The sequence below is a fragment of the Camellia sinensis genome, chromosome 10 (genome assembly GCF_055761805.1).
Source record: "Camellia sinensis isolate YWXY chromosome 10, ASM5576180v1, whole genome shotgun sequence".
In the NCBI taxonomy this organism is placed as follows: Eukaryota; Viridiplantae; Streptophyta; class Magnoliopsida; order Ericales; family Theaceae; genus Camellia; species Camellia sinensis.
Window position 1 is genome coordinate 90,013,559 of NC_138970.1, and position 13,833 is coordinate 90,027,391.

Sequence of the window (13,833 nt, forward strand, 5' to 3'; positions counted from 1 at the left end):
TTGATGCAAACCCAACATTTTCTTCCAAGCTTTATTGTTTTTCTTATTACCTTGAAGTGGCCATGGAGTTATAAAGAGGGATGTGGGTATAGCCATGTGACTGGAAGGGAAATGAGGTACGTGGTGGTGCAGAGAGGGAAGATTGGTGAGGGGAGAAGAAGTTGTTGTGGTACAGTGAGTTGGAGTTAAGAAATAGAAAGAGAAATAGTAGAGAGAGAAGGAGAAAGAAGCATGGCATGCCTTTGCAAATTTAAAGATGTCCAAGGGGTGTTTTGGTCTTAAAATGTAGCTTACTCTCTTCATGGGTGTTTGAACTACACAGTCAGTTAATTTGGATGGAAAAGTGGATGGTGCACTTTGGTCCACAAACCACGTGGGGGTTATGTGTTCATTTTCAAAAGTTAGGGGGTAAACTGCACATGGCCCAAACCACAAGGGGCTAAAATGAAGTTTGCCCTATATAAAATATATTTATATTTATAGTATATATTTTTTATTATATGATTTTATGCATTATATTTTTGTTATAATGTAATATGAGATTAAATTAGAAATGGAGTTAAGAAATTAGAAAAATTATTTGATCAAATTAAATTAATTGAATAATAGAAGAGATGGAATGAGAAAATAGAAAGGAAATTGAAAAAAAAAGTAGAAGGGTATTAAGGTCATTTTACATTTTTCGTTAACAGTATTAGTGTTGTACTTTAGTTCAAAACCACAAGGAGGGTAAGTGACTATTTCCAAATAATAGGAATGTAAAGTGTAAATGGCCTAAGCCACAAGGGGTAAAGTGGATTTTGCCAGAAAAAATATGTATCTGAAATGAAAAAATTATTACCCTAAAATTCATATTTTATCTACTTTTTTATTTAGTTAGATAGAGTTACATAAAAAATTCTAAAAATATCATAGCACCTTTTAATAGAAATAAAATTAAAATGTATAATTAATTATTCATATTATTGAATTCATGTCGAAAAATGATCAATATTAATCTGCTAATTTCGTGTATGGTTCGAGTAACCCTTAACCCCAACTAATTTTAACACAGTATGGGTAAATTATACTTTACCTCTTTTATGTTTGGTTATTTTCCCACTTTAACCCTTGAATTTTTTTTTCCACTTTAGTCCTTCATGTTTTAATTTTTTTTAATTTACTCCTAAAATTAATTTTTGTTCAAAATTAGACAGAAAATGCCATGTTAACTATCACATAACTTAAAAAATATATTATTATATTAGAATTTGAGTTTGTGTCAGAGGTGTAAGTTATATAGAATATTCATATGTCACGTGGTTGTCAACTTGTCATTTTCTATTTAACTTTGGACACAAATTAGCTTTTGAAATAAATTGGAAGATTTGAAAAATGAAGAGCTAAAGTGAGAAAAAATAAACTTGAAGGGTTAAAGTGAAAAAATAACCAAGCATAAAGGGGGCAAAGTATAATTTACCTTTTATAGTATTTGTGGGCCAAAAAATAAGGCTTTCATTTAACTAAGTTAAATTCACAATCTAAGCTAAGAGGCCTTTTTTTTATTTTATTTTATTTTTTTAGAAGGGAGTAAAACTCCAAACAAACTAAGAAGGGCCAGCGGCCTCCTTGGCAACTAACATAGCAATAGCAGGAAGACAAGCCTCTATCAAAATTCGAGCAACAGCAGAGTGCATAGCCATGCGAGCAAGACGGTGCGCTGCGGAATTACCCTCACGTCGAACATGGGAAAGCTTATACTGAGAAAAGGAGCTTAACTCATTAGTTATTTCTGAAATCAAGTGCCCAAAAGGTGATAAAGGAGCAACCCCCGATTGTAGCTCCTTGATAATCAAACTAGAGTCCTTTTCGAAATGAATAGCTATCAGACCCAACTCCCGCACAAATTGCACTGCCGATAAAGCGGCGTATGCCTCCGCGGCATCAGCATTTGCCCAGCTTGGAACACGCTTCGAACATGCAGCAATAACCTTCCCTTGGTCATCCCGGACGATCACCCCAACCCCAAGACATTGGAGCTCTCGAAACCGCGCCCCATCGAAATTAACTTTACACCATCCCGAGCAAGGAGCCTTCCATAAACCTGCGGCAGGCCTCTGTCTAGCACCATGAACCAAGCCTTGTGACGTACCAAACTCTGCCACTAGCTCCGAGACAAAACCAACTATAGCCATTGCATTAGAAACCTTTTCGGCAAATATTGCTTGATTCCGAGATGTCCAGATACCCCAACAGAGTGCAACAAACAAACAAAACACTTCCTCATCACCATGGACCCTAACCGCAACCAGCCAATCCAGAAAAGAAGAAAATCTGCCCAGCTGAGTAATAAATCCCAACGAACTTGTTCGCCACACTTCTATTGTGACCTCACAATAACATAGACAATGCATCAAAGCTTCTGCGGTGTGTCCACACAAATTGCAGATCTTAGAAATAGAAAGCTTACGATTTTTCAATACCACACAAACAGGCAAAATGTTATTGCAAGCTTTCCAAGCAAAGATCTTAATTTTATTCGGTAACCTCAACTTCCATATACCCTACCACACACCCCCTCCTGATGCTCCACTATCCGAACTCCCCACTTGAATTCGTATTGAATCCAGCTCCATCTGAAGGTGATACGCAGATTTGACCGAAAAATTTCCCAATTTAGTAAAATGCCAGACCTGCACATCTGGCGGCAAACTTGGACAAATAGGTATGCTTGCTATAACCTCAGCATCCAATGGAAGCAAACTCTGACCTACACCAGCCAAATCCCAACATTTCAGATCACAATTAATCAAGGTATTGATCGTCAAGGATGGCTTTGCAGTTGGCGGAGGAGAAACCACTCGAAAAGAATATAGCCGAGGAAGCCATTGATCCCCCCAGATTTTGACCCTCCTACCATCCCCTATCCGTCATCTCAGCCCAGTATTAAGCAACTCCCTTGACTGCCAAATACTTCGCTATGTAAACGAAGGATTAGTCCCAAGAGCAGCCCCCAAGAAACTTGACCTGGGAAACTACTTCGCCTTATAAATTCTCGCAATGATAGACTCTGGATATTTCACAATGCGCCATCCTTGTTTGGCGAGTAAAGCCTTATTAAACGCTTGCAAACTACTGAAGCCCATTCCCCCTTGGCCCTTAGACCCACACATAAATTTCCAGTTCTTCCAATGGATCTTATGGGAGTCCTCCCGTTGACCCCACAAAAAATTACTAATCATTGAATTAAGTTCAATACACAAACCAACGGGTAATTGAAAACAACCCATAACATATGTTGGGATAGCCTGGGCAACTGCTTTAATCAACACCTCTCTCCCAGCTGCTAAAAGGAATTTCTCCTTCCAGCCATTAATTCGCTTCCAAACCCGATCCTTCACAAAATTGAAAACATCTCTTTTAGATTTACCGACTAGAAAAGGCAACCCCAAATACTTCCAGATGTGGCCAATATGCCAACTCCCAAGATGCCACGAATTTCATCCCACAACTCGTCCGAAACGTTTGAACTAAATGTAATAGCCGATTTTATGAGATTAATTTTCTAGCCCGATGCCTGCTCATAAACTTGAAGAATATTCTTCACCACGTTTGCGTCGGCATGAGTGGCTGAGCCAAAAAGCAGGCTATCATCAGCAAAAAACAAATGAGAGACCACCGGGCTACCACGACACACCGAAATACCAGTGAGAGCCCCATTCAATTCCATCCGCCTTATAAGTGATGACAGTCCCTCTGCACAAAGCACAAATAAATATGGTGACAACGGGCACCCTTGTCGCAAACCTCTACTTGGACGAAAAGATCTTGTGGGCTTCCCATTCAGAAGAACCAAAAATGACACCGTCTGCACACAGTCCATAATCAATCTCCGAAAATGTGGAGCAAAACCCATAGTTTGCAGAATCCATGCTAAGAAGTCACACTCAAAACGGTCGTAAGCCTTACTCATATCAAGTTTCAGCGCAAAATGCCCCCTGTTTCCTTGTCGTTTATTCTTCATATAATGGAATAACTCAAAGGCAGTCAATACATTATCTGTGATTAGGCGTCTGCCCACAAAAGCACTTTGGGTTGGAGAGATGATCAGTGGTAATAACCTTTTTAATCTATTCGCCAAAACATTACTCACAATCTTATACACCACATTGCACAAACTAATAGGCCTAAATTCCGTCATATTCTTAGGACTCTTGACCTTCGGAATAAGAACAGTAAAAGTGTCATTGAAACCACCTACCGATTAAGCCCCATTCAGAATAGCAAGGACTGTGCGAGTAACTTGAGATCCTACGACATCCCAGAAACGCTGAAAAAATAAAGTCGGTTTGCCATCAGGCCTCGGAGCTTTAGTCGGATGCATCTGATTGAGTGCCATAGTAACCTTCGCCGCCATAAACATTTGGGAAAGAACTTCATTATGGGCCGGCAACACCCGGCTGTCAAGAGAGTTTAAAACAGTGTCCATCTCCCGAGGCTGTGACGCCGTAAACAACTGTTCAAAGTAATCCACCACAATTTGTTCCACCTGTGCAGGCTCTGAACACCAAACCCCATCCGGGTTTTCCATCCCATCTATTCGCTTTTTAGACTACCGCTGAGATGCTTTCGCATGGAAAAATGAAGTATTGCGGTCGCCATCCTTGATCCAATTTATACGAGCTCTTTGGAACCAGAAAATTTCCTCCCGCTCAAGGAGCTCATTAATATCTCGACGTAACATTACATTCTCCAATACCTCTGAAGCATCCATGTGTGGTAAATTAGCTAGCCTCTGTAGCTTTCTCCTTATCCTGTATTAGTTTGGGAATTTTGTTGAAAGCTGATTTACTCTAGCTCATAAGCTGTGAGCCTAACCCATCAATGGAAGATCGCAAGGCCTCCACCGTATCCCTACCAGATCGGCTCCACCATTCCGAAATATTAGCTTCACACTGACTATCCCAAAGCCACATAGCTTCAAACTGATAGATGTGAGACCGGCCCCCTTGGAACCGTTGCCGAGCTCGCTGGCCCAAAACATCAACCAAAATGGGAGCATGATCAGAACTTGCCCCAACCAAGTAAAACACTCTTGCAGTAGGAAAACCATTGACCCAATCACAATTGCCGAAAGCCCTATCTAACCTTTCCCGTATGAGCCCAGAAGCTTGATTATTGCTCCATGTAAACTGGGGACCCGAAAATCCCAAATCCACCAACTCACAATCCTGCACCGCCGATCTAAAAGCTTCCATTTACACACGACAACGCGCGCTCACCCCATCTTTCTCATGCTGAAACAAAATCTTATTAAAATCCCCTGCGATCATCCAGGGACCATGACCAAGAGCCGATAGATGCCGTAATAAGGTCCATGAATCAGTACGCTACGACGACACCAGATTACCATAGAACCCCGTGAACCTCCAATCCAACAATCCCATACCAGATACCAACGAATCGATATGCCCAGGAGAAAAACTCTGAATAGTAACCGTAAGTTCCTTGGGCCAAAATAACGCCAGACCACCCGCAAAACCCCTACGATCCACATAAAACCCCCTAGCAAAACCAAACCGACATCGAAGCTTTTCCAACTGACTCTTAACACACTTGGTCTCAATCAAAAAAACCAAATTGGGAGCTTCATTCTTCAACAACAGCTGAAGATTTTGAACTATCCGAGGGTTCCCAAGCCCACGGCAGTTCCACACTAAGCAACTCATGATGCTCTGCGGGGCTGCACAGCAGCCACCGCCGTTGGAGTGTCATCGTCATCAACCGTGAGCGCAACACGTTTTCCGTTATGAACATCACACGTTCTGGTCTCCTCCCTCTGCCGTTTCTCCCCCCAATGCAGAACTGGGCTCAAAGGAACTAGATCAAGAGCCCTAGCCATCTTCTTTCATTTTTTTCCCTCCTTATTGCCTGAACTCGTTGCCTTTATTAGAGCCTGGGCCGGCCTATCTACCCTCAGTCCATCTTGGCCCAATATTAGTGTAGGCCCACTCTGTGTTTGGTTCAACGTCTCCTGAATAGGGCCACCAGAAAGACCCAATACAGAGCAATCCATTGCAACTGGATGATAGGCCACCTCGAGAGCACTGGGACCCCACATATCGTGCAAAACCGCTCCCAACACACCACCCTCACGTGCTTCATTCACCACTGATATCTCCCACGTAAATGGTCATTTGAAAGACATTAAATCCGGAGGGGTTACAATATCCATACTGGGAGAGGTATCCTCTCTAAAATCGGCGTGAATGTTGCCCAAAATCTCTCCAAATGGTCTCATTGGCTCAGACTCCGATTGAGCCTCAACAGTAGCATTTCGCGGCGCCGTCCCTCCCATCACCAGAGAATATGAACTACCCCCAATTTTTTTTACCAATGGAATAGTCACAGTGCTACCCCCAGTGCCCTTCATGGGTTTAGCATGCATGTGAAGAGGGCTGGCTCATAGCCACGCGCCGTATTGATCTCCAAGCCCCTCAACCCCTGCACATCCAAGCATCCGAGCAGGACACTCCCTATCTCCATGTCCCAAGCGGCCACAAAAATAACAGAAATTAGAGAGACTTGTATTTGAACGTCACCCACACGGGGTCCCGATCATGGAATGCCACCGTCATCCCTCGACGGAAGGGTTTTGTGATATCGATTTCAACACGAATACGAAGCGCTTGAACCCATGCCACTCCCCCCTCTTCAAAATCCATGTCTACGAACTGCCCAAGTCTATTCCCCATAAGTTGTCCAACTTCTCTCGTCATACTAATAAGCGGTAGATCATACACTTGCACCCAAAATGCCGCTGTTGAAAAAGCAATATGCGACGGTTGCCACGAGTCTATAACTTCTTTGAGTAGAATAAGATGTTTGTCAAAACTCCAAGGACCATTGTGCAGCACCCTCTGTTTATCAATAATATGATTAAATTGAAAAAGGAACAAGTTCTTATTAATAACCTTCGTCCGCATCCCTTTCGACGGATTCCATAGTTGTACGCAAAGCATCTGAATTAAACGGTCTCGTAGTAAGGACTTTTCCCACCAAACAGAGCCAGGATTTCTCTTCGACTAGTTTAAGATGGTCATCGCCCACCACGACCGCTTCCTCCTTATCTTCAGTCAAAGCCATCTTGGTAATCAGATCATCCAGCGATGCCTCCATATCGGTGCGACACAGAGAAAGATTCTGCATACCGCATACAACTCACCGACTTCTACTCGAGAAGAGCAAAGAAACTTGCACAGGGCAAGAGAGAGAACTTGCACCGGGCAAGAAAATATGATAGCTAAGAGGCCTTTAAAAATTATGAATGCTTAATTAGTTTGCATCTAAAAATACGATATGAATAATATTTAATTAATAATTTGTTGTGGTTGTTCAAATTTTATTTGATATATTTAATTATAATATTCAATATCAAGAAGACAATATTTTTCCCCTACCTCAAACAAAACCATATTTTTTAGTTATTGTAATGATTTATTCATGCATTGATCAACGTAACTAAATTTAGTATATAAAAAATGATACGTTCCCTAATTTTGAAGCTTTGAACAGAGCTCTAATGACATGACAATGAAAAAAAAAAAGAAAACAAGATACAAACATCGGAAAATGATTTAGGCCCCAAATTTTTTACCAAATAAATGATCAAATATCTCATATGGGTGTCGGGTCTACAAAATTGCGGACCCCACACCCATGTGAGACATTTGGTCTTTTATTTGGTAAAAAATTTGATATCCCTAGCATTACCCCACAAACATCACATCATTGTGAGACCCACACAGCATTAGAACTCTCTGGAGCTCTTCCTCTAGAACTCCCAATCTTTTTTCATATAATTATGGTGATCATATATATATGCAAGCAAAATTTGTGTGGATATTAACAAATATAAAAAAAATCATAAATAGTTATCATTTTGTCTAAACACTTTTTATTTTATTTATAATTATGTACAAAGGGTCAAATTTCAAGATTTCACCTTCGGTCCTGAATAACTCAAGGCGAGCCTTATGTGCACTTTAAAAGCGTACATCATAAGAAAAGTTTTAAATATTTGTAGTGTATTATCTCATTTTGTTGTAAAAATTATGAGTGACGAAGTCAAGGTGTGCACCTTAACTTATTGCCCAGTTTCAAGACTTCACCTTGAGTCCCGAATAACTCAGAGCCAACTTTGTGTGCATTTTAAAAGTGTACATCGTAAGAAAAGTAATGATTTTATTATGAAAATTATGAATTTATAGTATGTTATGTCATTTTGTTGTAAAAATAATGGATGATGAAGTTAAGGTGTCTTAAAGTTACAAATAACGAAGTTATGTCACTTTGTAATAAAAGTTATATTTTTTTGTGAGCCTAGGCTTGCCTCCGGTCCTAATTAGACTAAACCGTACTATTGGACCTTCATGGGTCCACCACGGAGCCCAAATCGACGATTCGAACTGTTTAATGTGTAGAACTTGTCAAGTATTTCATCCATCAAAAAATCACGTTGATCAGATATCCACAGCCACTTGATCAGTTCACATTTCTATGAATGGTATATAGGATTTAAAAAAAAAAAAATTTTGTTGATAGAAGTGTAATCTGATCAAGTGGCTATCGATATCCGATCAATGTGATTTTTTGCAAGGATGAAATACTCGACGAGTTCTACACATTGAATGGTTTAGATTATCGATATGAACCCAAAATGGGCCCTAAATGGGCCAGAGTGGATGGTCTAATTGGACTGCCCAATTGGAGACAATCCAATCCCTTTTTCTAAACAAAAATTATAGCCTTCACATCAGTGACATGTTTTATTATTATTATTATTTTTGCTACACGCAAGTTGAAGATACCGTATGAAATTAACAATTTTATTTTACTTTATTGTTTTTGATTAGTGTTATAGTAAGAGGAGAACATCATTGCATTCCAATACAAGAATTAGATAGGGACAATGAATCGTCAATTCGATCTAGTAATGAAACAGAGGAATCCATTAATGATGCATTTGTTGCTCTCATGCAAAAGCGCCTGGAAGATTTTGGTGGAAGCAGAATCCAAATCTCGGAAACTAGGAGCTCTGTTTGCATATTCAGAGCCCCTCAAAGCTTTAGAGAAATCAATAGCAAGGCTGCTATTGACCCAGAAATGGTGTCAATAGGCCCTTATCACCATGGCAAAAATCAAGTCCAAAGATTTGAAAGTTCAAATGCCAGTATCTTTGTTCCCTGCTTTCTCGAACGGAGGCAATGGAGGTCGATTTACGCCAGTTAATGAAGGCCATGAAAGGATTAGAGAGCGAGGCAAGAAGTTGTTACTCAGAGCCCATTCCAATGTCAAGCAAAGATTTCATTGATATGATGGTACTTGATGGTTGCTTTATTGTTGAGCTCTTACATCAAGTTTGCGAGAGTCAAGGTTGTGAAAATGACAACATCCCAATCTTCAAGAGAGACCTCCTTAAGCTTGAAAACCAACTTTCTTTATTCGTTCTTCAGAAGCTATATGATTTCTCCATTGGCAATGGTGATCAAGACCCCCATAGAAAATTTCGTTCAGATGAGAACCCCACCAATATTACTTTGCTTGCTTTAAAATTCTTTCGTGTTGCCCTCCCAATGTCTCTTAGTTCACTCGAAAGAGCAAAAATTTTGAAACGCTATCATCTACTCGACTTGTTTCATGAAAGCTACCAACCCTCAAGATATTTTAAAGCAATGTTGGGATCTATTTACTCTCCTTCCACATCACATGGATCACAAGAATATAGTAGCCCATTGTGTAATCGGTCAATGCCATGTGTGACACAACTCCGACTTACTGGGATCAAGTTCAGCCCTGCCAAAAGCACTACTGATAGCTTCTTGGAGATAAATTTCAACCAAGGGATGCTAGAAATCAAACCTATAACCATCAATGATTTCACCTGTCACGACCCAAACCCGCCCCTATGGGTTTAGTACTGTAACCGGCCAGTAATCCGAGATTACCGAAGCCCTGCTTCACAGTAATGCAGTAATACAGAGTACAGGGGCTGGCGAAAGCCAATACAGTAAATAGACAATGTCCACTGAGCTGTGACAGTCTGTATACAAAAAGACTTTCCATATAGATTCACATTCAGAAACAAAACAGTATGTACAATATATACAATCATTCAAGATAGGGACTTAATCCCTATTAGAACAGTACAGTACAGTAACATTCAGTCTATACAGTATTACAAAACAGTGACAGTTGGGTGAAACTAAGACACCCCTAATGCAACCTAAGCTTGATCACACTTGGAACCTCGCAGTGAGGCACAATGGTTGGCTGACAAAACAAGAGCCTGCCTGACGCCCCTAGCAACGGTCCGGTGCCTGAACACCTACATAGATATATGAGCAGTGAGCTAAAGCCCAGTGAATAACATATGTGTAAAGAGGTTAAGAATGAATGTCCTTTCAATATTTGAAACAGTCAATTAAATAATATATCAGTCATTCAGTTTATGGCTCATATTTCATGCCAACAGTCATTCAGAAACCATAATAGTCATATGTGGTATATCCAATAGCAAAACAGTACAGTAGGCCTTATAGACCAAACAGTCAGTTGATGGCCATCATATCGGTAAACAGTAGTGGTTCCAACATGGAAACCGATAGAGATCTCTGTGACAATAGCAGTATAATACAGTAACAGTAGGTTGCTATGGATGCCACGAATATAGTTCACAAATAAGACATCATTCATTCAGTAACAGTATCATTTCAGAAAACAGTACAGTTCAGTTGTTCAGAAGATAATCATTATTGAACATATCTTTACAACATTGTTACTCACAGAGTTCTGGGCTACAGATAAGCTAGAGCGTCTCCGGAATGCCAACCCTACACAGTTACAGATTGAACACACACTAAGCTACACAATTGGGAAAAATAATAACTTAATCCCTAATTTGCCTCGGTGTGGTTCTACATCAATATCCTCATTAAGATGCCTTAAACTAGGCCTAGGAATGCCTAAAATGAAATGAGGATGAAAAGATGCGCTTTAAAAACATTTTCGGAATTTTCAAAAAACAGAGGTCCCGCTCGAGCGTGATTATCTCCGCTCGAGCGGACATGCAACAAAAGGGTTCCGCTCGAGCGTATACTTCCCCGCTCGAGCAGACTGTAAACAGTCAAAAGTGCTGGATGTGTGAAAAACATGCTCGATAGGCGCTCTATACCCGCTCGAACGTGAGACACAAGATCCCGCTCGAGCGTCCAATACCCCGCTCGAGCGGATTGCAAACACAACTAAGTGCTGGATGCACGAATTTCATGCTCGAGCGCCAGTCACCCAGCTCGAGCGTGAGTCCAAAATCTGGAATTCCCATATTTGAACCTCAAGCTCAAAATCAACTTTTAATGTACCAAATTCGATCCTTTCGGGCTAATTTTCTGGAAAACACTTCAAAACTCATAATATAACATGTTTCAAAGATCAATTTGAGAAATCAAAGCCCAAAGGTAGTTCAATTAAATCCAATTTCAAACCAATTTTTATGAACATAGTTCAAACATGACATGCATGAGTTTAAACCAATTCAAAGCTTCAATTACTTGCTCAAATGAGTCTCAACTTCCAAAAACAAGATGAAAACATGGACTATAACAATAATATGAACATGCATGTACCAAATTCCATGTAATCAACCTCAAAATGCAACAATTTAGACATGCATGCATGATTTGAGCTACAATTCAACATGCTAGAACCAATTCATGACTTAGCTCTTCAATATGACATGAACCATGCAAGAACCAACTTAAAGACACAATTAAGAGGTTGAATTCCTTACCTAAGTCTTCAATTTAAGGTATGGAAGTTCTATTCTTGCAATCTTCCTACAATTTCTCCAAGTCTCCAAGCAAATATGAGATGAAATCAAGCTCTCTCTCCTATCACTCTCTCTAGTCAGCTATAGCAAGGAAAACAAATGGCTGAGCAAATGTGTGTCTAAGTGTAATCAAGTCTCAATATGTTTGGTGTAGTGGCCCACTAGGATGGCATGTTGGTAATAAAGCTAACAATTGCAATTTATCCTTATTTAATCTAATTAAATCATACCAAATCACATTTCAATTAAATACATCATAAAATCACATAAATTATGATTAACACATATCACTATTCAATTTCAGATTCAGCCGCCGATAAGGCCTTCAATTTGTAGTTTAAAGCATAAAACATAAACAGATAATTTAACAATCAACAGATAGATATGCATTCAAACTAGCACAATCAATCGATCAGTTTAGTGATTTCAGTTAATTCAATCAATTATCATAATCAGTCTCAGTTTAACAGTAATCAGTGGTTTATCAGTAAATTGTGGTGAGGGTTGTCACATCACTAGTACTGCCTTCATCAATTGTGCCGCCTTAAAACAATGCCTCCAACATACCCATACATGCTTTTCTGCATATATTGCCTTCATGAGTTGTCTCATCAACTCAGCTGGAGACGTTACACTTCTTTGTGATGATGGAATTAGCGCCATTTCCTCCTACAATGATCTACGTGTTGCTCATCTTTTCAAAAAATTAGGAGAAAATGTTGAGTTCAATATTAGAGATCTTTACCTCTCTAAGAAATTCAGAGATGCGGAGGCCTACTATAGAAGCCATTGGGCATCTTTGAGGCGTAAATATTTTAGCAATCTGTGGAGATCTATCTCAGTTGTCACAGCCTCTGTTCTACTGTTGCTGGTGGAGATACAAGCGATTATGAACATTTTGAGCTATGAGGTCCATCGTTATTAATACTTCTAAACCATCAAACTTGGTCAAATTTAACTGTGTCAAAGATGAATGTTTACCTCAGCCAATTTCTTTTTATGCACAATGAGCTAGGCCATGCAATTTATGCATTTGCTTAGAAGAGAAAAGCTTCATGATGCTTTTCGTTTATTTTTCTATGTAGTTCTGTGTTTGTTTTAGCAAATTGCAAGAAATAGTCACTATGTATTTGGTCCTTCTTTTATAATTTTTATTTTTTATTTTTGCTATCTCTATTCTAGAGTTTGCATGTAGTTATATCTTTGTAGCTCGTCGCAATGAGTATGGTACCTACACGGCAAGAAATTTCACTTTTAGCAGCATTTAAAAAATGCCGTTATTGGTGCCCAAAACGCCGCCAATTATTTTTGTGACGCTTAGCATCAAACGCCAAAGACGCGACAGCCATGGTAGCATTATGGCACTTTAGAAACGTTGTTAAATTATTATAGGTGTTTAAAAAGTGTAATGTGATGCTTTAAAAAGCGCCGCTAAATGTGGTACATAACGATAAAGTGACGTCACGATAATTTTTAGCGACGTTTCAAAAACATCGTCGTAGCTTCTTTCTTTTTCTTTTTTTTTAAAAAAAAAAGAAAAAAAATCCAACCATTGGCATATTGTGGCGTTTTGAAAAACGCCATTATATCTTTATTTTTTTAATTATTTTTTTGAAATTGTGCTAATTCTATTTGGTTGAACTAAAACAATAATTGTAATAAAGTGGAAAAATAACACTAATATGCAACAATAACTCCCATTCCCATTCAAATGAACATTGGTCAAAAGGTAAGTCGATTATATGAAAAGCTGTCAAGTAACAAATACAACATTAATTCACTTTCCCATTCAATTTAATACCCAATCACCATTAACCACAAAATAACATATTCACAAATTATATTTTAACATTCGCCAAAAATAATAGGTAAAAACATCAAGACAAACCCCATGAATTTTGATTTAATTTAATGTCTTGTCATATGAAGAATGGTATCACGAACAATCCTTAGAAATTTATCTGCAA

The 13,833-nt window shown here is 39.2% G+C and overlaps 2 protein-coding genes across 2 annotated transcripts; one reads left to right on the top strand and one right to left on the bottom strand.

Moving 5' to 3' along the window:
- Positions 1–4,591: 4,591 nt before the first annotated feature.
- LOC145800543 (uncharacterized) lies at positions 4,592–5,237 on the bottom strand. Its single transcript, XM_082890234.1, has 2 exons — positions 4,858–5,237; positions 4,592–4,793 (listed from the first exon to the last, which is right to left on the bottom strand). Exons 1-2 carry the CDS (start codon positions 5,235–5,237, stop codon positions 4,592–4,594), a joined length of 582 nt encoding a protein of 193 aa, XP_082746360.1.
- Positions 5,238–7,148: 1,911 nt separating this feature from the next.
- LOC114263439 (uncharacterized) lies at positions 7,149–12,791 on the top strand. The gene is made up of 4 exons (XM_082890235.1): positions 7,149–7,242; positions 8,903–9,265; positions 9,400–9,616; positions 12,323–12,791. Exons 1-4 carry the CDS (start codon positions 7,149–7,151, stop codon positions 12,789–12,791), a joined length of 1,143 nt encoding a protein of 380 aa, XP_082746361.1.
- The last annotated feature ends 1,042 nt before the right edge of the window (positions 12,792–13,833 follow it).